Raw genomic sequence first — 27,890 nt, forward strand, 5'->3', positions numbered from 1 at the left:
TGTTGGATCAAGACTGAAGAATACGAAAGACACAGGCCATTGTCTTTTTAATAAAGTATTTCAGTGGAAAAATCTCTTGGTTTCAGTGCACTATGTTAATCATGATTGAGAGATATCTCTGCTTGCATCAATACTGAGATCACTGAAGACATCATTCATCCAGTAACCAGTGTATCTGCACTGCTTTGATCGTTATACATTACATTTGAATAATTTTTCATTTCATTGATCATGTAATTTTTACATAAATAATGTTTCAACTGCTTAGCTAGTTTGCGCTGTGTTTATTTATGATTTGGTGGACTCTAGTTCTAGTGTCTTACGTGTGAAATGGTATCATCAGTGTCAATAGATAGTCAAACCTGTGTATGATTGGTATGATTGTGTTCGAATTTAACTTATAATAAACAGAAAATTCTAACTCAGTAAATACAGTATTCCAAATAGACATATTTTTTAACTTGACATTTTAGTCAGTTAAACTGAAAGGGGACAAAATTTGTTGATTGCCTGCTGTTCTGTTTTTGTGCTTTGAATCTTTTAAGTTTTTATTTTGAGTTCCATTTTTTCTAAAGAAAACAACAAGTACAAATAATAATAAAAATTATGTAATAGAAAGGTATCAAAACAAAACTAATCTTACAAAGCTTGTAAACAAATAATATGTAATCTATATTGCAATCAAACTGTTAACAACGTGCAATAACACCACCACAAGGACTAGAACTGTTCAAAGGAATTTGATGTTCTACAATGTATATTAGTCTTGATAATAAACCTAAACGTGCAGTCAGGTAAAAAAGTAAGGTACAAATGTATTTGAAATTTAGGTTAGACATTTCATGAATACAGGAGCTGTAAAGTGTACAACTGGGCAACTTGCAGTGGGGCAGGCATTCATTTTCGGACATATCATAATTACCTGACTGTCAAATTTTTAAAACCAAATTGAAGTCGATAAACTGTGTAATAAGTAATATATGAGAAACAGCATTAAATTCAAGAAAATAAAAATACATTTAGCGTTTTCATTTCCTGTTTATCATAAAACACCCTGTTATCACAAAAACAACCAGTTAATATTAGTAATAAACATAGCAAATAAATTCTTATAAATAAATAAATAAAATTGTGCAAATTCAAATACGTTTAAAACATAATAATCATTTTATGGTTTCTAAATCGGTACCATTAAGTGCATCATACTTGAAATAAATTAATATACATCTCAATAAAATGAATACAAAACGAAACAATGTTCTATCAGTTAAAAACTGCATAAAATCTATTTTTGTGTAAAAGTAGAAAAAAAAATCAATAATCTCGTAAAGGAATGTCTGCACTAGGAATTTCAGTCAAACATTCAGGTTTATAAATTTTGTAAATAGTTATCAAAATTTGTGAAATTTGAATGAAACAGAAAAGACAGAATGCTTGTATCCTGACTTTCCTATTTAAATTCATAATCAGCAACCCACATACCGTAAAATACTGTCGTGAGGGTAACCACAAAATAGGTTATGAAGTGTTTCAGATAAAATTCGGATGTACTTTTTAAAGCAATGCCACAGTCAAGGGAAATCACAACTGAATCTTCTGAAACCCGGATACTTTGCTTATCTGATATTCAATGCAAATAATTAATATTATGTCTCAACTAAGAATTAACTAGGTAGAACTGTTAGTGGACTTAAACTAAATCCTCCTCTATATCTCTAGAAACAAGTTGTTTGTACACCAACAACAACGAAACTTGCAAATGACTTCTTCACAGCAAAGTTAATTCAATTAAAGACCAGTTGAAGTGCTGACAGTAGAACAAACATTGTAATGTTCATGAAATTTTCGGTTCCGAGGACAATAACTACATCTTAAGTATATTGACTTAATTGAAATTTCAGTTACTCTGCAACTATTTTTTTTAAACGGTACACTGCACTAGAATATCAGCTAAAATTTACAGCAATTGTGATAAAAAAATTACCATTAAAGTCTGTTTTTTAAATAAAAATTTTGAATTTTTGTAACATTTTCAGTCATCGTCGAGTGAATTTAAACTTATGAGTAAACTATCTACTTTTTACAGTATTGTTCACCAAATCATCTGAGGTTTACAGTGTTTGCCTTAAAAATACATTATTTTTCTGTATTTTATTTTCACTGTGTTGTAACCGTTGTTCATTTTAGTGTTTTGATACTATGATCTAGCATCATAGCCATCATGTTGGTCTTTCCGCGTGGTTATAATCATTGAAACCGACTCTCTTACGATGTTTGATGCTACGTTTGATCGCATGTGGTCTAGTGATTTCAGAGTATACTTTTAACAGACGACAAACGAGAAAGTACAATCGCTTAAGCTGTCGATTGGACAAGGTGTGTAAATAAAATAAGATAATTTGAAAAGTTTCAAACTGTTATCGTTTCTTTCAAATAATCTGCTTTGATATTCCAAGATTTCTATAACTTAATTCCAGGACGTCGACTGTCAAATAGATCCCATATTCTAATGGTACCATCTTCACTGCATGTCACAAAACGATCCTCCGTTACCTTAAAATAAAATATAACAAAATTTAAATATGCAGAAGTCAAGAGTATTTAGAAAAATAGCTTACACACACTTTATGGTAAGGTCGGCTGCATCAAGCTAAAACCTGTTCAACAAATGCCGTATATTGGTTGAGGAGAGGTGGATTTCATGGACCTTAAAATCAACCCAATGTTTCGAAATTTCTTCTTTCTTTCATACGTCATGGCCTTTTTAACTTTTTTGATTCAAGCGTAACTGGTGAGTGTTTTGAATGCGAAACGCGCGTCTGGCGTACAAAACTTTAACCCTGGTATCTATGATGAGTTTATTTATATTCAATACTATCCACATTGACCCTTTTGTCATAATTGAACATTTAACACTATGATTCTTTACTGTTATTACTGAAACGCGATTTTCTCTCTATTGTTTACGTTGTAAACAAATCACGATGTCAACTCTGGAAAAGAACGAACTTAATAGGTTTTTAACCTTCGTGAAAGAAGTGTTAACCATAATTTAAGAAGAGGTGGAAGGTATCAAGGGAACAATAGTAAGTCATAAGTTAAAGAGAAACTAACAACGCCATAGCAAAAAAATAAAATAAAATGAAAATCGACGAAAAGACAAACAAGTCCACAAGACACTACATGCAAAAATACAGACTTCAAATTAAGATGAAGCAAGACACTCAAATTTCGACAAGAGTTTCATATGGCACCCCACCATACTTAAGTCACAAAATAATACATAACAGTTTATTCTGTAGGGGTACCATATACCAGGTAAAACTCTCCGCAATTTCAAGAACAAAAAACTAGAGGTTCTAAAGAGCATGTGTCGCTCACATTGGTCTATGTGCATATTCAACAAAGGACACTCTCCAACATTGTAAACGAGAATAGCATTCATGACAAAAATCTCTGTTTTGTTCATCTTGTATTGCTGATCATTTATTCTGTTTAGTTTCTTTCTATCTTCTTTAGTTTTTGCTCAAAACACAAAAGAGGATAAAAAAAATCCTCTTTTAAGGGCAATCCCTCATATAGAGTGACAGTGTGCTAACTAACTATATCGACAAAATTTGACTTGTTAGTAGATCTTGCTTTGCTGATAATTTTTGTGATTTAAAGTGTCTAAGTTATCTATTATAATTTTTATCATACAAGTCAAAACTAAAAGAAATTGTAAAAATCGTCGTTAAAGATCAATAACTCCAATAAGGTGTCGTTGAACGATTTCCTCTATACAGTCTTAATTGTAGATCTTGTCTTGCTGATCATTTTCGCTTATTTAAGTTTCTATCTATCTATAATAAATCTTTTTAAGATATAAGGGAAAAACGCAAATAATTGGTAAAACTCGTCATCAAAGGGCGATACCTCTAATAAGGAGTCGACTGAAGATTTCGACAATAAAATTGAGAATGGAAATCGGGAATATGTCAAAGAGACAACAACCCGACCAAAGAGCAGACAACAGCCGACGCCCACCAATGGGTCTTCAATGCAGCGAGAAAATCCCGCACCCGGAGGTGGTCCTCAGCTGGCCCCATACATACATATTTGTAGAACTTTTCCTGCTGGTCATTTTTGTAGCTTAAAGTTTCTCTCTATCTATTATAGTTTTCAAGATAATAGGCAAAAATGAAAAATAAATTGGTAAAATTTGTCATTTACGGGCAGTAAATCCTATAAGAAGTCGTCTGACAGTTTTGACGTATGTGAATAATTGATAGAGCTCAACATTCTGAACATTTCTGCCCTGTCAAATTTTCTCCATTTATAACGGTTTTCAAAATAATACACAAAACTTACATTTTACCCCTATGTTCTATTTTTAGCCATGTCGGTCATCTTGGTTGGCAGGCTGGGTCATCGGACTAAACTAGATACCCCAATGATGATTGTGGCCAAGTTTGGTTAAAATTGGCCAAGTAGTTTCAGTGGAGAATATTTTTGTAAAAGTTAACGACGACGGACGCCAAGTGATGAGAAAAGCTCACTTGGCCCTTCGGGCCAGGTGAGCTAAAAGCCATAAAGAGTGGATAAAAAGTAAATGTTGCTGAGGAAATTATCAGAACTAACAGCTATATATATTCGTTTAAAAACGGTTGAAACAATACCCGAGTGGGATTTGGGATAGCACAATAAAATTAACGATTTAAGCTATTATATTCTCTGACTTTTCAGTAACGTAATTATAATGAATTCAGTCCAAAATAAAAATCTCAATTTTTCGAAGGATTACTCTAAAAAAAAAATGGAAATCGTTAAAAGTTGCCCATCAAAAGTTTTAGCCGTTTTTCCAAATAATTTCTTTCTTTTTAACCAAAATGATTTTTGTACAGTAAATTCATTTATCAAATATGTTATTTCATCCCATTTAGATGATTGTACCAAACCTATTTAATGACACTCAAAATTGAATATGAAGCATGCAGAAAATAATTATAGGTTTATTATGTAAAGTTTGTGAATTGAAATTGATCAAGATATATCATATAAAACTGACGAGATCTAAAGAACTATACATTAAAGGTAAAATTATCATTGACAAATTATTTGTCCCATATACGGATACAAAATTCTCGTCTAATTGAAAACTAACGTAAATATGAACACCTGTGCTCTGTCTTCATTATTCACATAGAAATTTACCTGAAACAGGTGTTACGATTTTAGCTGATAACGAGGATGAGCTTGAAATGATCAATCACTGAATCACCCGTACAAATTTGACAGATGATTTCAAAATTTTAATGTACAAATTAATAGCCAGGTAATGTAAAATGAAATACACAAGCACTTAAGAAAGCAAACAATAAATGACATTAATACTATCACCGTCATTAAATGCAGGTGTGTTTACTTTGTTTAAATTTAACTATTTATCATAAATAAAAACTTTTACCTTTACACTTCGGTATGTAGTTATTTAAGTACAAATTCACTTTAATAGAATCTCATAGACAAGTAAAATTAGCCGATCTATTAATCACAGGTACCCCCCTGAAGCTGCAATTAGAATAAAGTATAACTGTGGCGGCAACTGAGGTTTACGTTAGTTAGTAATGTAATGTAAATCCAACTAGTGAATTTTGAATATGAAAGGGTCTCATTGATATACTCAGCAGATTTTTTCAAGCTTAACAAAATTAATATTTAAAGATATACATTTATTCATTGATCCTAATATAAACTTTTGTATTGGGGGGAACTCAACAATAAAAGGTTTTAATTTGTATCTTAAAGACAAAACATCAATTAACTTAAACTAGAATGTCCTTTCTATGTATTTGTTTAAATCAATATTCGAAAGTGTCTGATATTGTGAACAAGCAGTTTATCAAGCACGAATCAGCAAAATAAATGTGGGATATAAGCCAGCAAGTATAAAAAAAAAACACCAAATAAACAATAAGACATCAAGCGGTTAACATACTGTCTGTCACTAAATCGTCCACAATCAAGAAAGTTTGTAATATTTATCTTATATCTTCCACGGTTTCTAAATTCCATAAATTACAAACATATGAAGATATAACTTAAAGGAACATTTGCTGTCAAATTCGTGTTCACCGATTTGACTCAATCTCATAATTGATTTATAACATACTAAAACGTATATCCAAATTACAAAAGTCTAAAATAAACAATTAACAATGCATGGACTCAATAATATGTATCAACATTTCGTGTGTATTTTTGCCTGGACGTCATCTAATTAACCATCGAGATAACCTTCGAAGACTGCTGACGGTCATTTAACCCGATATAAACATAATATAGATTGAACTAGATCTCGACCATGTGCAATTGGATTTTTCTAGGTCTGTTTGATTTCATGTTGCAGGTTAAAAAGTATGTTTATCATCGTTTTTACCTGTATAAGAATGATTTTTTTGTGGATCGAGTCAGTTAACCAAATGGTTCATCCTTGTTTCACTTTCAATGTTGCCATTCTTTTCCTTTTAATAGATGAATACATGCGTAACACATCTCCAGCTAAGGGGTTAAATTTAAGGTCACATGAATACGGATTCAATGAGGTCGAATTATTCACTTGCAAGTGAATAATTCATCAGCGATGTTTCTTAACTTATGTTGACAAAATTGAACCAAATTGGCTGCTAAAATTATAATTACACTATATCACTTTCATTAATGATTGAACAAAAAAAAATAATATTCTAATTTTTTTATCTATCTCGTAGCTAATGACCCTTTAAGACAATATCTGGGTAAGCTTGAAGTTAGAACTTTAAAGTGTACATAGCAAACTGTAATACTGTGAATTCTGGTGCAGGGACTTTTGTTAAATGATACCGTATTAATATAGGGAACATGCTCGACAGATTGGTGGCTTATGCATCGATCCTTCTTTCCAACTTTCGCCTGTTCGTCCGTCCGTCCGTCCGTCCGTCATACATAGGTTTCCTGGTGTTAATTAAAGTATCGCTTGACTATATATGTAGTATTGGCTGTTTCATTTTAGCCCTTTTGGTTTTGATACAACACAATTTGGTATTTCTTTAGTAGGTTTTTCTATATGAATAGGATTTTGAATAACACAACAAATTCACTTGAAAAACATTTACTGTAATTTGTTTTGGAAAGATGTGGTGTAATTGACTTCTGAAAAAAAACTGATATTCATTTCGGCCGTTGGCTGCAGTGAATAACATTTTTTCAAAAGTAAGTAAATCCACAGATTTACCTCATCAAAGTACAGTAGCAGTATACTGCTGAACTAGTTTTCCTTAAGAACCGTATTTCTTATCTGCTATTTGTCTGTGTGTTTAAAATGGCCTTATAATGTTCAGTTTGTTGATTTCCAAAATGTATAAATTCCTTATTTAATTCCCATTCAGAAAACGAACCTCGCTGGTCTTCACAATAAACTCTTCAGAGATACCAGGAATAAAATTCTGTACGCCAGGCTCGCGTTTCGTCTTCAAAAGACTCATCAGTGACGCTCGAATAAAAAAGTTTAAAACTGAGGCCAAATAAAGTACAAATGCACTTTTAGCTCAAGATGATATAATCAAGGCAAATGGTCAACTGGAATACAGCTTAAATGGAATAACTTTCGTGTAAGAGTAAATGCTTTAGAGTTAATAAAGTTTGAGGCATATTTCAGGAATGCTATTTTTAATACAGGTTGCAAATGATTGGTAATGCAAACTGATATTTAATGTTTAATAAATGCTTTAATCGATGAAAGGTTGACATAATAGATTCAATTTGGACGACGGAATGGAAAAGCAAACAATTGTCACTATAAAACATGATTGTAAGCACAACTTCAGATCTCTGAAGTTACTGCAGAAAACAGTTCAGAGATATTTCCTAGATATTTTCCAAGTAAAGTGAAACAAATAAAGGCAACAGTAGTATACCGCTGTTCGAAACTCATAAATCGATAGAGATAAAAACAAATCCGGGTTACAAACTAAAACTGAGGGAAACGCATCAAATATAAGAGGAGAACAACGACACAACAAAAACACAACATTAAAATGTAACAAATATATCTTAACTGCATATAATTTATGGTACAATTATGATTTGTCTAAAATGTCTATAAAATCAGTACCGTCGGAAACTGCAATGAAAACAACGAATAGATAGCTTGTTACAATGCATGTGTTTATGTCTTATTCGGGAATTTCCCATGCAGGAATGTCTTCATAAGGAACTTTTTAACATCCGACTTGGAGAATTAAGTCATATGTAGGACGCAAGCCACCCCCTCGATAGACACTTTCTTGTCAGCTGAATGCCGACTGTGAAAGAAGCAAGGTGGTAACAGTATAAGACTGTACATTTGAAGTTCCAGAGGAGAAAATTAAGAAAAAAGTAAAATAACAAAAATACCGAAATCCAAGGAAAATTCAAAACGGAAAGTTCTTTAACAAATGGCAAAATCAAAAGCTGAAACTCATCAAACGAATGGAAAACAACTGTCATATTCCTGACTTGGTAATAAGTCAGAGGAAGACTTAGACCATAGAGCTAAAAGCTAGGTGATTGATCCAAGCGGGGTGTTCTAAAACTTATATTTTAATGAAATATTTTGTATACATTGTGTAATAATTTTTGACCGATATATCGGACCGCATTGAGAAGAATTACTTTATTATGACCCAGGCAATTTAAAAGGGGCAAAGTTGTCAAATTCATGTTCACCGATTTGACTCAAATTCTCATAGTTGATTTAACGCATACTGAAATGTATTTCCAAATTACAAAAAATCTAAAATAAACAATAACCAATGCAAGGACTCGATATGTATCAGCATTTCGTGTGTATTTTAGTCTAGACGCCATCTAATTAACCATCGAGATGACCACCGAAGACTGCCGACGGTCATATAACCCGATATAAACATAAATATAAATATAAATAGATCTCGACCCGTGCAATTGCATTTTTTTTTAGGTCTGTTTGATTTCATATTATAGGTTCAAATAATATGTTAATCATAGTTTTATCCTATATAAGAATGATTTTTTTGTGGATCGAATCAGTCAACCAAATGGTTCATCCTTGTTTCACTTTCAATGTTGACATTCTTTTCCTTTTAATAGCTGAACACGCCTCTTACATGGTAAATATATCTTACGATGGTAATACTTGTAAATACACAGCAAAACTTCCACGGAAAGACGACCATGAACCACTACCTTCCAACATCGACATAGCTAGACGAAGAACAGAAATGTAGTACGAAGACTCAGCAATGATCCGTTTTTACTTTGAAAATATGGCGAGATTATAATCGACCAGGAAAAGAGAGGTTTTATTGAACAGATAGACAACCCAACAACAAACACAGAACATGCGCATTATATCTCTCACCATTCAGTCAAGAAAGATTCAGCAACAAAACGCATCCGTATTGTTTATGACTGTAGCTGTCGTCGATCAAAAAACACACCTAGTCTGAATGATTGTTTGCGCAAGGACCCACCAATCTGCGTTGATAGACGTTGACCTTTTGATCATTTTAATCCCATGTCAGTTTTGCTTTAGCTTTTACGATATCAGCCGAAAACTGCAGTTTTACACTTATGTTTTCTATTTTTAGCAACATCGGCCATATTTGTTAATGTATCAAATCTCTGGGTACATTTTTTATACTAGATTCCATAAGGAGCGTGAAGGTAAAGATTTGTAACATTTGGTCCAATAGTTTTAGAATATATTTTTTGAAAGTTTATGACGACGGACGCCAAGTGATGGCAAACCTCACAAGGTCTTTTAGGTCAGGCGAGCTAAAAACGGTTGTGTGATCTTTAATATTGTATTTACATATGTCTAACAGAAATAGTTTGATTTTTAACTGCAGTTATACTTTTGTATATGCTGATTAGTTTCATTTGCTTTCCTTTCTGACCATGGTGAAAACTTTTGCCTGATATATTTGTTTTATCTTATTGCAAAAATAAAATAAAATGATTTTGAATCAATATGTTATTGTTGTAGTAACTGTAGCGTAGTTTTGTTATTGTACAAACAGAAAAGGTAACCATGTTAATCTCCGTCGAATATGGACATTAAATTCGACGTCCGATGTACAAAGTGTGACATATAACTCTCATGTAAGCCATATATGCCTCTTGTCAAGGCATCATTAGATCCAAACCGAGAATTGGATATTTCACTTTTATTTGTGACAATCAAAATATTGCTTTGGTTTTTAGAAGAGGTTTATAGGTCAACTTTTATTTTTTAAAGAAAAAGTTATTAGTTATACTTATCACAAATTTATCAATATCAAGATATCTTTAGAAAACGAAATTATTTATCATGCGACGATGCATGCAATCGGGGGCGTGGGTAATGTGAAAAAAAAATATAATTAATTTGCTTTAAAATGTATATGTATATTATTTATGGCCCAAATATAATTTCTCTTGAAATATATCCATAAAAATATGTATAACTGCAATGAAACAATGAATTTACAGCTGGTTACTAGGCATTTGTTTATTTAGGAATTGGGAATATTCCGGCGTGTCGTATTTGGGGTCCGCGCTCCCAGTATAAGAGTAAAGAACACACAAGGCAATTTATCTTCTAAAATTACAGAGACCTTATACGAAAAATTACAATTCATGCACAAAAAATGGCATAAAAGGTTGGTTGAGCGAGACCCCCATGGGTGATCAAGGTCGTTAAATACCCCTGTATAGTAGTAATAGCATTTTGTTTCTGTCCCACGATGTGCATAACGTTGCTTTGTAGGGGTTCAACGTTCCGAAATAGATGGACACATTGTTGTTAGTTCAGACGCACGAAATTTATAACGTGTTTATTTCATTTGAATGCCTACCATGACGGATGCAAGGTGGTAAAAATATAAGACTAAAGATTTTAAAGTGACAGATGAGAAAAAAAAGAAGATACTAGTAGTGGAAAACTTAAGACTGTGCACAAAGATTATAGCTTGGGTTTTGATCCAAGCAAGTTTGAAGTATTCACGACAGTTGCAAGATACCGAGTTATTCTGAAACTGTAACTTCCTTCGAGAATTGTCTCAGTACCTAGAAGACGTCGGTGTCTCAGGTGTATACTCCAATGTTGGCAATTTGAAGTTCGACTTGCGGTTTGAAATGTTTAATCTCTGTTTGCTAAGTAATTTACGTCCAAATGAATAAATGAGTTTAGACCTCGAAGTTCGAGGTTAAGCTTCTTATTTCATATTAAACAAGATTTAGGTTTCACATCTAACGTTTTACATAAAGCGTTCATAGAGGTTTGGATTTATTCTTATTTCCTCAAAGACGGAGTAAATTGATTTTCGAAATTCAAACACGGATTGTTGTAAGTAGTAAGTTGTTTCAAAATTAAGATTAACTCGTGTTTCAGAAGAAGTTTGAAAATAAAGAAAAATAGTTTACTGATATATTTTTGGGGGTTCAAGTTTCATGTCAGAGTATTTCAGATTCTGTGACAAAAACGCACACGGATCATAATATTGATTACATCGAATACTATATGTTGTAATCAATCAGATCAATAAACAAAAACGAAACTCATATGTGACAGCAACCTATATCTACACATTAGAAGACCGCGATTATGTTCTATCTATAGTGGTCACCACCCAAGTCCTTCAACACAACGGACATTGCGGAGAAAGAATTGACTACGCGTTCGAATCTTCTCCTTCAACCTATTTTTTGTAAAAAGGTTTATGTTGCCTTTTTTGTTGTCGGTCTTGCATTTTTGAGATTTTTTCCCCAATGCCCGTTTCTTTCTATAACGGTTTTGAAGAACTGTGTCATTCTAAACAATCACATTCGGTGGTGTCTTAAGGAAAGGAAATTAACATGTTCCGATGTTTTATATATTTGTTGATGTCCAAGTAGTAGACAATGCACATCCACCAATCTGCTATTGCATGACACCCTCATGCTGTTTGACCAGTAACTTATTTTTTTTATTAATGGCAAACCAAAAATAATCTCAATATTTGATGGCAAGGCAAATACAATTTCTATATTTTGAAGTGAAAAGGATTTAATTTCAACAAAGATGAAAACCAAAGAACAAAACTGAAACTAAATCTGAATTTCAATAATCAAACATAACCAAAACAGTTCAAGCAACTGTTGTATTTCGAAACGACTAATTAACAGGATGACATAATGGTTTTTATAAGACGGTAATGTGTTAAGTAATATGTCCTGGTCATTCATGTATATCAATCTACAGCAGATCATATTTTTTTAATTGACCGTAAATAATGTCGGTGTTTCAATAACAATCCAAACTTCCCGTTGTAAAACAAAACAATTTTATTTCCTTTCTATTTTATCCAATTTTGACATGTTATTTAACCAGCTACCAATAGCTAAACTACACCAAACTAAATTTAGCGAATTTATAGTTCTGACGTTATATCGAATTTCTACACCCCCTACATTGTTAATTTCCAAAAAGAAATTCTCTGAGTAGAAGAAAGCCGACATACTTTGATAGTAACGCATTGACACCTTATGACCAACACAGAGATTTTCCATTCTTACAATCTGTCAAATAATTCAATGTCTATTCATGAAATAACAGTTAGTGTCAAGGCCTGAAAAGGTATACACTAGAACTGGTAATGCTAAAATGAATCTCCCTGCTCACCTGACAGTGACACCTGTGAACCTTTACTTCAAAACTTGCGTAATATAAGAAATAGAATAAACAAGGATCACAGCACAAGGCAAAATAAAGTATATTGTATAAAAACGATGGTTTAATAAAGATTTAAAATTAAAATTTTCATTTTACCAGATGTTTTAACTTGAACCAGATAGTCTACTAAAGTTGAAAACAATATTATCAATTGCACAAGATTAAATAGCAATAAACAAAAAGTACGACTTGATAAAATATAGCTAACAACTTGGTAAAATGTTATAATTGACTATTTATTCAAGTTGGTTGTTTAACAAATATTCCACTTTGACTAGAGGTATTAGGGGAAGTAAAATTACAAAAATACCGAGCTCCGAGGAAAATTCTAAACGGAAAGTCCCTAAGTAAATTGCAAAATATTCCTGACTTGGTACAGGCATTTTCTTATGTAGAAAATGGTGGATTAAACCTGGTTTTATAGCTAGCTAAACCTCTCACTTGTATGACAGTCGCATAAAATTCCAGTATATTGACAACGATGTGTGAATAAAACAAACCGACATAATAGGTAAAAATGTCAAAAATAGGGGTACAGTCAACATTGAGGGGAGGGTTGAGATCTCACAAAACATGTTTCGCATTTTTGCGCCTGTCCTTCTAGCCTTTGTTAGTTTTGTGTGTGTGTGTTTTTTTTTTTTAATTTTGGTTCATTTATATGTTTCGGATTTTAGTGTGGCGTTAATTTCGCTGAACTAGTATACATTATTGTTTAGGAGTCAGCTGAAGCCCGACTACGGATGAGGGATTAATTCGCTGCGTTGAAGACCTATTGGTGGCCTTGGGCTATTTTCTGCTCTTTGGTCGGGTCGTTGACTCTTTCACACATTCCCCGTTTCCATTCTCAGTTCTATTGAAGGTGGGACTGATGTAACGAGTTTCTTTTGTTTTTTAAACGTTACTTTGGGTTTGGCTTTTGGTATGCTTTTAGAGTATTTAACCTACATAAGGTAAAAAGGAATGCCATTTTCTGAAAAGGTGGTTCAGTCAACTTGAGAAGCATGCTATTGCAAAACTGATAATACATGTATAGCCGAATGAAGACATAAAATACAATTTGGAAGACGTAACCAAATTATAGTTCGGCTGTCACACTATAAAACATGACTGTGTGCGTCAGACCAAAAAAATTAGCACTAGGTTTACTAGTTTCTTTGATATTGAGTACCACAGGTTTCTAATATGTACCGTTCGTGAACTAAAATCATGCACATAATTTTGAAATGAGTGCACATAAAGAAGTGTCAAGTAGATCAAAACAATTCACAAGAAATAAAAATGATTATAAATGAATATTGTGGACCAGAAATCAATGAACACAACTTGATACAAACGAAAATTAAGGTTCGGTACGTACGAACAGCTGAGAAAAATGTGGTAATTCTTAGAATATTTAGAATAATATCAACAGATGGTCATACAACACACGAGTCTTAAGTATGATATATATTGTTTTAAGAAAGAAGCAACTCGAGTTGAAACAAATGAGAACCGACACCTGACAGAGGTATAATACGTGCATACATCACCTTGTAATTATACCCTGAAGAATAATGTATTTTGATGTACTTAGGAAAAGATACATCTGATAATAATGTGTTCATGTAAAAAAAAAAAAGAAAGACTACATCAAGCAAATGAGAAAGAAATGATCAGAAACGACTTTGACTATCACCCCTTGTCCAAGCAGAAATGTTTTTTGAGATTTTCAATCAAAAGTTCTTTTTTGAATAAATTACGAGATCAACTGATTACCAGTAATGTTGTTAAACTTGTTCAGACAGATCTACTGAATGATAAAAATACCAGATTTGAGGGAAATAGCAAATGTCGTGAATGACAATACAATTTTAACAGTTCACGAAAACTGAATATCGCAATATACAATTAAAAAAAAGTATTTTATTTTTGAGGTTTGGTGAAAACAAAACATAAGATTCGATTAAGTAAGTGATAATAAAAAGTAAAAGCATGATAGTTCAGATAAAGCTTAGATTATCGCAAAAAATTCTTTTCTCCAAAAGTATCTGATAGATCTTATTGCCAAAATACTGAAGTGCCCACACACGCGTACTCTAACTTCTATACATAAAATAATATCAAATACCACAGGTATTTAACACTTTAAAATTGGGGAGTCCAAGTGGAAAGGTCAATGTTAAAATTGGAGTTGAATTTCTCATTCACTGAAATACCATACGACAGAGGGTATAGATATACAAAAAGGATAACATTCCATCAACAAACCATATTGCATTCTTTATAAGCTGTAAATACTTCGGGTGGAAATGATGTCCTGTCATAAGCAGTTTAATCTATTATATACCCAACGATAAATTGCATAGAACAGATGTATTATTGTGGTGTTACAAGTCCCAGATCGTTAACTTTGAAATACGAGGAAGCTTATCTTTCCATTGATGTAGTATCCGACATTACAAATCTGACAGCTCTCTAATTATCACAATATTATAACTCTGTTTAACTCTTGATGAAACATCAGTCTGGAATCTTGTCAGATAATCAACTGAATGCATGCGCGCTTCCGATTAAATGAATAATGAACTTTATTCAAGAAGCAAAAGATCAGAATTTGTTACATTTAAAACGAGGTAATCGCTTAATTTTGCAAAAGTTACAGAAACCTTTTATGCTCTAGACTACCAAAACAGGAGTTATATGAAAAAAAACCATATACGAATTAAAGTCCAAAATTGATAAACAAAAAAATAGCGAAGTATTACTCATGTCCGAAATACATCATTACCTCGAAGACTATTTGACAGAAAGCTTGCTTATTCGGTATCATTATTGTTCGTCCACATGCTCTTGACCATTCTATGCCGTTGTTCTCTTCGGGCACTCCGGCTTCCTCCACCAATAAAAACTGACCAACACGAAATAGCACAATAGTGCTGAAAGTGGCGTTAAACACCAATCAATCAATCAATCAATCATACTATACCGTCAATCTGATTTGACCATTTGTACAGGAGTTATGGGACTCTGATAACTTTGTTTAATATTGTAACAATGACATCTTCTGAACCTCTGAGACCGTTTTACAGAAAGCTAACATACTAGGTAGAATGTGTGCCATCATGTGTAGTTGGCCTTATTTTGGAGTAATGTAACAATGACACATCGAGACCATTTGATAAAAGCTCTCATATTTAATATGATTGACGGTTTGCCATATGTAGTTGACCATAATATATTTACCGTCATTTTGATTCGGCTGATTTTATGGACGTAATGGGACTATGACCTTTTTTGGACTAACGTACCACAATGTCTTGCTGTGAACGTAGCTCTTATGAGAATGTTTAACAAAAACATCTCATACTCGGAAGGCCATTGTTTGCCACAATACGTTATTGGCCTTAGTGTACGGCCATATTGATTCAGAAATTTTTTTGGGATTAATTGGACATTGGCCAGTGTTTGCAGTATTGTCACAATATAACATATTGTGAATGCAACTCCTCTGAAACAATTTGACAGAAAGCTCTCATACTTGTAGGATGTTTTGCCAACAAGTTTTACTGACCATATTGTAAAGTTATAATGATTCCACCAGTTTATGGGAGAAATAGAACTTTGAAAATTTTTGAACTTTGTACCACAATGACATTATGTTCTTCCTTTTGAATAACAGGTACAAATGCAAAAACTTGAAATACCCATAATAATGTAATCTATATTTCTGCTGTAAAACTATATATTGTACACAAAATTGTAGTCCTAAATTACACAGCTGTCGGGGGGGGGGGGACATTTTGTCAGTGTAGTAATCTTCTTTTGATTTGAACCATCGTTTTCATACTTTAGAATTGAATGCTTCTTTTTATAATTTTACTTGGGTGTAAAAGCGTTGAAAAGCGTTGACCAAAGCACATTTTGAATGAAGCGCTTCCATTAAAAATGTGCACACGATCAACGCTTTTACAGTCTTATAAAATTATGAAACGAAGCATGCAGTTCTTATAATTACATGTTGAAAGTCTATAATATGAAACTTTTACTACAAGTATCACCTAAACTTAATATTAAATCAATATTCTATGAAGATGAGGTAACGGTCAGATGAACCCTGCCAGACAGACATGTACACTTCACCATCCTTCCATACACCAAATATAATTGACCTTTTGTTTATAATATCTGAGAAGTAGACCAAACCGCAAAAACTAAATATTGCCCAATGAACCATGAAAAATTATTCAAGGTCAGATGAACCCTACCTGACGGACATGTAGACGTTGCAAGGAACCCATATACCAAATATAGTTATCATAACTGTATTTTTTTTCATGCAGTCACTCAACCATGAAAATGAGGCCAAGGGAACAGGACGTAGGAAAGACGAAAATTTCGTCACAAAAGGTATATGTATACAAGGTATGATGCATCCAGGTCTTCTACCTTCTAAAATATAAAGCTTCATACAAATAGTTTACGCCGCAGCCGGCGTCGCGGCTTCCGCCACCAGATTGTAATCCCTGTGTCTCGCAGGGGAAACAGAAAAATCACTTCTTGTGTGTGAATGCAGTACAACATGTCTCCAAATTTCAGGTATACAGTTGTTCATTTTCAAGCTTTTAGGTTATAGGAAATTCACCTGATTTTTCTAGAAGTAAATATTCATATTTCATTTAAGTTATTTTTTGTTGTCTTGATGATGCCCTGTGATTGTCTGTATAGCTGTACTGCCAATATATATTTATTCTTGAGTCCCTAACAGAAGTTCCTCTAGAAACTTTCTTATAAACAGTGCTATAATATCCGATAATGTTGTAAATCAAATATTCTATTCCCTTATTCCGTCAGGAACAAATACTGTAATATTTCTTCCAGTATAAGTATAAATAATATTATAAAGAAATTCTATTCCATGACAGTACAATTACAAAAAATGTTGTCGTGCAAAAAGTGATAGAATTTGTAGGTATTGAATGAGAAGTAATTTAATTACTTTTGCATATGTTCCATTTAAGTTGAGGTCATTGATAAATATAGATAAAAATTCGTAAGGGGTTTCGCGGAACCCTGCGTCTCGCCTGCAATTGCTGCTGTCAGTGTAAAAGTGTAATGTTGACTTAAAAAGTGAGTACATTTATCGGTAAAGTACAGAATTTAAAAGAAAATAAAACTTTTTCTTTAGATGTTATTTCATGGTCTTGAAGATTAGATTCTGTCCAAATTTCATAACAATCCATGAAAGTTTACAAATTAATCATGTCAATAAATGGTTATTCTGAGAATGTCTGTAAATGTTTACTGTAAAAAAAAACTAAGTCAATCTATCAGAAAAATACTGAAAATGAAAAAAATATATATTTTCAAAAGTTTGCTTCAGATCTTATCTCTTATTCATGAAAAAGCTTCTGCCAAAGTTTAATAAAATTCTATGAAGGTTTGATAAAGTAATTGATGTGTAACAAACTTTAACCCCAGACTGTATCTACTTGTTAAATGTAAAAAAACTAAGTCCATATATCAGTAAAATACGGAAAAATGAAAATAAATATTTTCAAAATGTTGCTCTGAATACTGTCTTTTGGTCATAAACAAGCTTCATTCCGAATTTCTTAAAATTGTATGAAGGCTTGACAAAGTTATCTTTGTCTAAAAAAAACTTTAACCACAGACTGAACCTAAATGTTGACGCCCCCGACGACGGAATCTAGGATCGCTATGTCTCGCTTTCGCAACTAAATGTCGTAGGCTTGACAAAAATGAAATACCTTCGTTAACCTTTGACATTGTCTAGATCTTGCTGAAAATTGTGACCTTTTGGGGTCCATCCAATCATTCAAGTAACCGTCAGGTGCATTTCTTAAGTAGTTAACTTCGTATAAAATAAAGAAGAAATAGTAAGTGGTTAAAGAAGTCCAATAAAATGTAGGCAAGGGTGATACACACAATAGGAAGATGACACGATTGTACAAATCTTAGTATCGTATACCTGAACTTTGATAAAGAAAAAAAAAATCACTATTGTTAAATTAAGTATAAAATTATTGTCAAGTTTACCTACATCAGATGGGAAGCAGGCATCCTCATGTACATGTAGGTAAACTCATCATAGATAGCAGGAATAAAATTTTGTCTGCCAGACGCACGTTTCGTCTACAAAAGACTCATCAGTGATGCTCAAATCACAAAGTGTAAAAAGGCCAAATAAAGCACGAAATTGAAGAGCATTGAGGACGCAGTTTTACAGCAAATAATGCTTATAACCAACTTCAACGGTAAATAGTCCTTAGCTGTTCACATGAACACGAACTAGCACATATTAATCCGAAGTCACGTTGATAAGTTCACTCAACATATAAAGGAACTGAAATTGCATTCCTCTTATATAGGTGTCATTTTTCATGTTTGAATATTATCTCATTGAACATTTTATTTGATTGATGCAAACACCGGTAAATGCTATTTAGTTCCTACACACTTTTTTTTTAATTATTCATGAGGGGTTACATTAAACGTATCATCAAACTGAACGAAGCAAAATATCAAACCTTATGCTGCTACTATAATTATAACACACATGTAGCGGGTGATTATAACACACGTTTGGAAATTTGTAAAATGCTTTTAAGTATATGCAAGGATCTACAAGAATTATGTAACTAGTTGAAATTAGAATACCTCAAGGGACTATTAATTCGTCAAGGTTAAAATGATTACAAAGAAGATGCACCTGTGCTTAATGAATACTCTCCATCAAACATGTACTGTCATTTAAGATACTTCCATGAAGAAGGGATGAAAAAAGGTACTAGGTCAACTTGAAACTGAACCTCACAAGGACTATCATTTAGCTAAAATACATATGTTCAGTGAACAATTACAAAAACTCGCAGTGGTACTTGGTTACAGTCTTGAGTGATTTTTGGCCTACCTGAGCGTATTAGCTTACTTCTTATAGATTGTATCATTATACTCTCAAAAGTCATTAGAGGAATTCTTATGTTCAGATTGCATAATTTGAATATTAAAAGCGAAATCTCTCAGGTCATCAGCTCAGTGAACTTTTCAATAATCCTGACAAATTAACTATTTTTGAAATATGACATGGGGTTTATTCATTTAATATCAACCGACAATAAATTATAACAAAAGGTTCACCTTTCTATTCTGACATATGATATGAAACTATACTTAGCCAAGTCAAAACAAAAGGTGTAATTAATTCTTTATGTGACAGACTTTGCAAAGATTCCATGCCCGCAAAGACCCCCTGTAGTCATTTTAATGTAGTATATTAAAATATGTTTAACACAGTTTTAACGGAAGCAAAAAATATGTATTAATTACATCATATTGTTTAGTTAAGTATTTATAAGTTAAAAGTAAGTAGATAACTGAAGATGCAAGTAATAGTTTAACGAGACAGTAACTCAATGACAGGAAAAAACCAAGACACCAAGAAGTAAACATATGCATTTCACAGTCGTCGACAAAAATCTACACAGTATGTCAAGCTAAATCACTGGAAGTCTGGAAAAAAGGAAATTTTTAAGAAACTATCAATGATCTAGCTGCAACCTGTTGAACCTCAAATTCTCTTAAGGACAAAACATTAAGAAATAACTAGGTTCCTGACTCGTGACAAGCACAAGACCATGCGACAAAGTTTAACTGGTTCTAGACCACCGAACCCTCCCATTTAAATCTTGACCAATTGACGTTGAAGAAACGTGTAACTATAGAAATGTTCAGAATAAATATGGGACTATTATACTAGTACGTCCCAGAATAAGCTCTTAAACCTTATAATTCTACTAAAGCAAAAACACAATTGCAAAATTAAAAACAAATTGTTCACAGAACTGACCAATTGAAGGTTTTCTGTCCAAATCAAATTCACTTTTCATACGAAAATTTGCATAAAAAATAGTAGCTCTGGTATCGGAAGATAGCTTATCTCACATCGATTCCAAAGATACATACTCTACGGGACTTTTTTTCATGAAATAAGGGAGATAATAAGCCCTTTCTGTTCAGCCAAATTCACTTTTCAAATAACTGATTACTTCACAGTGCTGCAAAGATATAGGGTTTGGATTTACTTTTTTTTTCATGAAATAAGAGATAAGTGGTACTTCCTGTTTAAAAAATGTCACATCCAGTTTCATATGATAAACTTTTGAACCAGAAAAAATATATGGTTGTAGTTACTTTAACACGAATTTAGATCTAAAATGGTTACTTTCTTTTTATATAAGGTTACTTCTGGTCTGTCAGTTATATAAGGACAAGTGCTAAAATCTCTTTTGATGATATTGAATATGGTTTTTGAGGAGAAGCATTTTTTTTTAAACTAGAGCCTCTAAAGAGCAAGCGTAGCTCACCTGCATCTTCAACAATGGCCACTTTTTAGTAAAAATCAGCATTCTGATTACAGTAGTTGTCGTCTGTTAATGTAGTTCATACGTGTTTCTCGTTTCTCGTTTTTATATAGATTAGACCGTTGGTTTTTCCGTTTGAATGGTTTTACACTAGTAATTTTTTGGGGCCCTTTATAGCTTGCTGTTTGGTGTGAGCCAATGCTCCGTGTTGAAGGCCGTACCTTCACCTATAATGGTTTACTTTTATAAATTGTAACTTGGATGGAGAGTTGTCTCATTGGCACTCATACCACATCTTCCTATATCTATTAAAGGGGAACAACTCTATTAAGAGTTAACTGACTATTTCATTAATGTTGACATATTTGTAGATCTTATTCTGCTGATATCTTTTTCTTTTTTAAGTTTCTGTTTATCTATTATAGTTTTCAAGACAATCGGCAAAAAAATGTAAATAATTATCATTAAAGGGAAATAACTCCAAAACCAGTCTACTGACGATTTCGGCCATTATGGCTCATTTGTAGATCTTGTCTTGCTGATCATTAGTGTTATTTAAAGTTTCTATATATCTAAACCGCCTCAGTGGTCTCGTGGTAGCGTGTTCGCCTCAGGTGCAGGAAGTCTTGGGTTTTGAACCCTGGCCGGGTCAAATTAAAGACTTTAAAATTGGTATTTGCTGCTTTTCTGCTAAGCATGCAGCATTAAGAAGTAAGAGCAAAGACTGGTCGGCTCAAAGTCAAAATAATGTGTCTGGGTAAGATTGACACGTCTTCCTGTGGACTGTTACCTTGTGAACTAGCACATTAAAAAATCCAGCTCAGCATGTCGGTCTAGTTCAAAGCAAGGCTAATATTCATATTACATTAACATGCTCTCGTCCTGAATATGCATATTAATTTGCCGCTGGACGTTAAGCAGCCATCCATCATCATCATCTATATATCTATTACAGTTTTCAATATCATAGGCAATAATGGGAAAAATCGTCAATAAAGGGCAATACCTCTAATAAGGAGTTGTCTGACGATTTTGGTCATGTTTTACTTATTTGTAGATCTTGTCTTACTGATGATTTTTACTTATTAAAGTTTCTGTCTATCTATTAAAAATTTCGAGATAATAGGAATAAAATTTTAAAAATGGTAAAATTCATCATTTAAGGGCAATAATTCCTAAAAGAAGTCGTCTGACAGTTTTGATGCAAATAGACAATAGGTAGAGCTCAACATTCTGAAGATTTTTGCTCCCGTCAAAATTTCTCTATATAAAGCAGTTTTAAAAAAAAAAATAGGCAAAACTTGTATTCTACCCCTATCTTCTATTTTTTAGCCATGTCGGCCATCTGGGTTGGCAGGCAGAGTCTTATGACGACGGACGCAGAGTGATGAGAAAAGCCCCCCTTCGCCTTTCAGCCTGGTGAGCTAGAAATGAGAAAATGAGCTTGACCTCAATAATAATCAGAATGAAACCAAAAGGTCTTTCCACGGAAAGTGCTCAAAGTTTATGAGAGCAAGCTCAATTCATGTACTTAACATACTAATATGGAATCATGTCGTCTAACAAATAGTATTAGCTGCTCTACTTCTGAGGAGTTTTCATTCATAAACCTCATAAACAGTGCAGGAAGATAAAATCGTTTGCAATGCCATCAGCTATGCAGACAAAAAATAAAAAAAAAGTTGTCTTGTTTTAAGCTATAAATCAGCAAACTTTGTTTATCTTTCTTTTTTTATGATTTGGAGGGGGATGGTAGTGGTCCAAAGTAATAAAGCTTAACCATGTAGACAGTGTAAGTTTTCCAATATCACTGTTTAAACCAATTAAATACTATCACTATCAATTTAACAGTAGTCATTTTGTTTCAAACATATCTTCTGCATGCTTTCTTTAATGATGTCTTGTTTATAAAAGAAAAGCGAAGGATACCAAAGGGACATTCAAACTCATAAGTCGAAAATAAACTGACAACGCCATGGCTAAAAAAAGAAAAAGACAAACAACAGTACACAAAACAACATATAAAAACCAAAGACTGAGCAACACGAACCCCACCAAAACTGGGGGTGAACTCAGGTGCTCTGGAAGGGTAAGCAGATCCTGCTCTACATGTGGCACCCGTCATGTTGTTCATGGAAGTACAAACCCAGTGATATGTCTAATTGGGTAGGTCACATTTGGGGTAAAGGGGACGAGATTGTAGTTATGACAATTGGAACATATCGGTCATCATCTGTGAAACAGATATTCCATAACAGTCAACCAACTTGTGATGGCGTCTGTGAAATTTACGAAGGGATGACTTCAACTTCACCAATTGGAACTGTTGGTTTAATAGCTTTTTTGTGAGTAAAGTAAGTAATTACAGATTATGGAAAAGTAATTAGTTTGGTCATATTCAAGTAAACAGTTTGTACAATTACTGATTTTTTTTTACCTCATATTATGTTATCTTATATTATTCAACACCCTAAAATATCTTAAATCAGCAAAGGTTGCCTTTGCCTTTTTATCTTTACCCTTTATGTTGGCTTATATGTGTTATTCATAGTTTTTGCATTTTATAAAAATCTTCCATTATATACAAATTAAACTGAAAAAGTCAGCATCTAGACTCCAGAGGTTGAGAGTTGTCACATTGGCAAAAATACCACATCTTCATTTTTTATAATGTCCTGCAATGTTCAAATGTTTTTGATTTTAAAGCACATTCAGTTTCTTGTAATCCTGACTACTACATGGCAAGTGGCAGTGCTGGTGGACATGAAAGTTGCCAAGGCCAAGGGTAGCATATGCCTTTGTATGGCATGTCATTATTTTACTATTTCATATAAGTATTAGTATGTCTCAAATAACATGTACAAGTACTTGTCTAAATTTAAACTTTTACATCCTACACAATCAGGTTTCAGGCCACATCATTCTTGTCAAACTGCACTTATTGATATCATTGACAAATGGCTGCAAGAAATGAATGATGGTAATTTAAACCTAGCACAATACTGCTGGACTTCAAAAAAGCATTTGATCTTGTAGATCATGACATTCTTTGCTTAAAGCTTGCTATTTATGGATTCAGTGAGTCTGCATTAGGTTTTTTCAGGTCATACCTAAGTAATAGAACACAGCAAGTAAACATTTGCAATGTTAATTTGATAAAATTGATGTGAAATTTGGTGTCCCCCAGGGATCTATACTTGGTCCTCTATTATTTGTCTTACTTATAAATGACCTTCCCCTTTGCATTAAAAATTGTAAAACAGACTTGTATGCTGATGATACTACTCTTCATAAATCCGGGAAACACATAGAAAATTTACATGATGATATACAAGAAGATTTATGCAGAATTGAAGAATGGTGCAAAATGAATAATATGTTCATCAATACTAAAAAAACAAAATGTTTGGTTACTGGAACAAGTCAGAAGTTATCAACTCAATCTTTTCAACCAAATTTACAAATAAATTCAGAAACACTACAAAATTCATCATGTGAAAAATTATTAGGTGTTAAAATTGAAAGCACACTTAGCTGGACAAATCAAATTGATCAAATTTGTGCTAGCATTTCATCAAGAATATACCTTCTTTCTAAATTAAAGAAATTTTTAGATATTAATGCCAGGAAAGCATATTATAATGGGTATATTCTGCCGCACATCGATTACTGCTGTATTGTTTGGGGAGAATGTAAAAATGAAGGGATAATAAGAATATTAAAACTTCAAATAAAAAGAGCAGCAAGATTAATTTTTGATGCAGACCCTTTATCCCCATCAGTCCCCTTATTTAAAGAACTTGGATGGATGACAGTAGAAAACAGAATCAAATACCACAAATATTTACTGCTATATAAATGTATGCAGAAAGAAGCACCACAGTACCTACTTCAAAAGTTTCTACTTAAATCTGTTAATAATCCTTATGCTTTACGGGGTGTTACTCAAGGTAATTTGATAATTCCTAAGCCAAAAACTGAACTGTTTAAAAAATCTTTTGCTTATTCTGGATCAGTTTTATGGAATGGACTACCATATGAAATGCGTAAAGTGCAAAACACTTTTTCGTTTAAACAAATTATAAAACGATACTTGAGGCAGTCCCAATATTCAGTCTTGAAATGATTGTAACTATTACTTTTTTAGAATGTATGATATTGATTTGTTTATAATATCTATTTACTACATTGAACTATCATGACTATACGATTGTGTTAATATGTTGTATGTTTGCTTTTTTTTTTTTTTTTTTCTCTTATTATTATTTTTTTACTTGTATTGTATATGAGGCCTCAGGGAAGATTAGTAATTGTAACTAACTGTGTTTACCCTCTTTAAATAAAGAATTTATTATATTATTATTATTATTATTTTGATATTGGTAATTGAGAAAGGAGGACAATATAATATTTTGGGCCTAGGATTGCAAAAAGTAGTAAAATTCTTCAACTCTTAAAATCATGTTAATTCTATCGATAAATGAATCAGTCGATATTTTCTGGACACTTCATTTTAGGTGGAGTTAATGTGAGGGAACCCGGGTTAATTACTTCACTTTCTAAATGTGAACGTTATGTGGAGTTAATGTGAGGTTGTTGCTATGGTGACACATGCCATTTGCTTATGTCATTCGAATTTACAGCAGTCATGGGAGAAACACCAGAATAAGTTTTTAACAAGAAAAATTGCAGTCTTACGTGGAACAAAAAGAAGAAAAGAATTAAGCTATCTATATTGGGGTCTAAAGCAAGATACAGGAGGAGCTTTACTCCTCTACACAGAATACCAAAATTGAACCTCTTTTGACAGTTTTTACTTTTTAAATAGGATTTTTTTCTAATATGTATGACAGCGAAATTAATTCAACTAGCGTGAGGGTACCCACAATTGCTCCTATTTGATGGGGTTTTCTTCACCTCCGTTTATTTAAGAAACACCAAAAAAAATTTTCTCCCTTCATGTTTATTTTTTTATTTTTTAGATGTATCACAGGCTAATTTACTATGAAGTTTCACTTTCATTTTGAATTCATTCTGAATCATGGAAAAATGGGTTTGAACCAACCTCCCTACTAGCCAAGATTTTGTAATGAGTTGCACTCATGCTTAAAAATTACACATACGAAAAATCTACTTACTGATGCTTTGTTTTAATTTCTGCACTTTTAGAACAATTTGACAATATTCCATTTTTTATAAGAAATGGATGCTTGTGGCATATTTTAATTGCTCATTTTTATAGTTGATTTTTTTCCCAGAAATTTTACTTCTTGCTTTGACCATTTATCTGTTAATTTAATGTGACCGTTTTGTGTATCTGAAAGTGTATTTAACTTTGTTAAAAGACATACGTAATGACAAATGATGCACATACAAATTGTTCAGTCTCTAAAAAAAACATATAAGATTCCCTTGAATTTTTTTTTTTTTGAAAATGGGAGCAACTTGGGTACTCGGTGCAATTTGGGTATAGTTATTCGCAAACACGATAAGGAAAGTGGTTGATGCGGTTTTCTTCCTAAGCGGCCAGGGATTGATCCCCAGCAGATTTGATAGTGTGAACACAGAATAAGATGTCATTAACATGTAGAAATTGACAATTTTAACTTAAAACCATTGTCGTGACGTCAGCCTATTAATTTACTGTAGATTCTTTTTCTTTACATCCATGCTCCTTTGTTCTACCAGGGATGATCTGAGCCGGATCACCCCTACCAGATCACCCTAGCTTGAGTTTCTTTGTTTTGCATGCTTTCCTTTGTTTGGTAACATCTTGGCAGGAATGTCAAATCCACAATAAAACTTAGAATTGTTTATACGGAAAAGTCTAACTATCAATATTTATGTAGAAAAAATCCAGTGTCTATGCTGGGATTCAAACTCAAGACCTTTAGAATATAGACCCACGATTCATACCCCTACACCAGGACGACTGAATACAAACTCACAGTTAATTTAACATATTTAAACATTATGTCCGGGGCTCATAAAGGGTATATACTATATATATAGTGATATATAAAATACATTATAATGATTGTGTGGTGTTCTAAACTAGATTTTATGAAGCGTAAATGTTTTTTTTTATCTAATCTAGAACAGCTGGGATGTAAAATAGTTATCCCATATGGACTTGGTGTGTCAGTGTAAGATCACCCTCTGGTCTCCGGCCATCGGGATGATCTTACACTGACACACCGCGTCCTCATGTGATAACTATTACAGAATCAACGCTTCCTAAATCTGTCACTTAAATGGACTCATCAAATTAAATTCAATTGTTTCCTTTGTGTGCCTAATTTCATTAAGTTTGAATTGGCCAATTTACTGATTTCTGTTCACTAATGGAATTAATTTAAAAACTTACCTTTAATTTTTGAAATTTTTATATTCCTTCACCGGGAATCGAACCCCTTCCTTAAAATCTGTTATGATTGTGTGACTGACATCAACACATCGAAACCTCTCGGCTACCAAGGGGTTGCATTTTAAAAGTCTAGTTTATATATATAAATGAACATATGATACCCATCGGTACAACGGACACACAGGGCTTGTACCGTTATGTATACATAATAGACAATTGTATAGTATAAGTTGGTAGCCGCTAGGTTAACATGGTTAATATCAATGAGTTAAAGAGTCAAGTTAAAGGTAGAGACTTGTTGGCTTAGGTTCGAATCCCGGTATTCTCTTTGTTGTCCCCATTCTTTAGTTTTTTCCGTTTTTCTTATTTTGTATGCTACTGCGGATATTTTTGTAATAATAGCGGGTTTTCCCTTTTATTTTTGAATTATAAT

The 27,890-nt window shown here is 32.9% G+C and overlaps 2 protein-coding genes across 20 annotated transcripts in view; both read right to left on the reverse strand.

The window, feature by feature from the left end:
* Positions 1 to 27,890, reverse strand: part of LOC127698968 (bone morphogenetic protein 2-like) — a 198,131-nt gene that overhangs the window by 66,770 nt on the left and 103,471 nt on the right. The gene's annotated exons all lie outside the window — the stretch shown is intronic.
* LOC127698930 (uncharacterized) overlaps positions 593 to 27,890 on the reverse strand; it is a 162,525-nt gene continuing 135,227 nt past the window's right edge. For all 19 annotated transcript variants that reach the window (XM_052202683.1, XM_052202681.1, XM_052202674.1 and 16 more), the window contains one exon: positions 593 to 2,553. In XM_052202683.1, coding sequence (XP_052058643.1) covers positions 2,461 to 2,553 — 93 coding nt within the window. In that variant the 3' untranslated portion in view covers positions 593 to 2,460. The remainder of the gene's footprint in view (positions 2,554 to 27,890) is intronic.

The sequence above is a fragment of the Mytilus californianus genome, unplaced genomic scaffold, assembly GCF_021869535.1.
Source record: "Mytilus californianus isolate M0D057914Y unplaced genomic scaffold, xbMytCali1.0.p SCAF_4, whole genome shotgun sequence".
In the NCBI taxonomy this organism is placed as follows: Eukaryota; Metazoa; Mollusca; class Bivalvia; order Mytilida; family Mytilidae; genus Mytilus; species Mytilus californianus.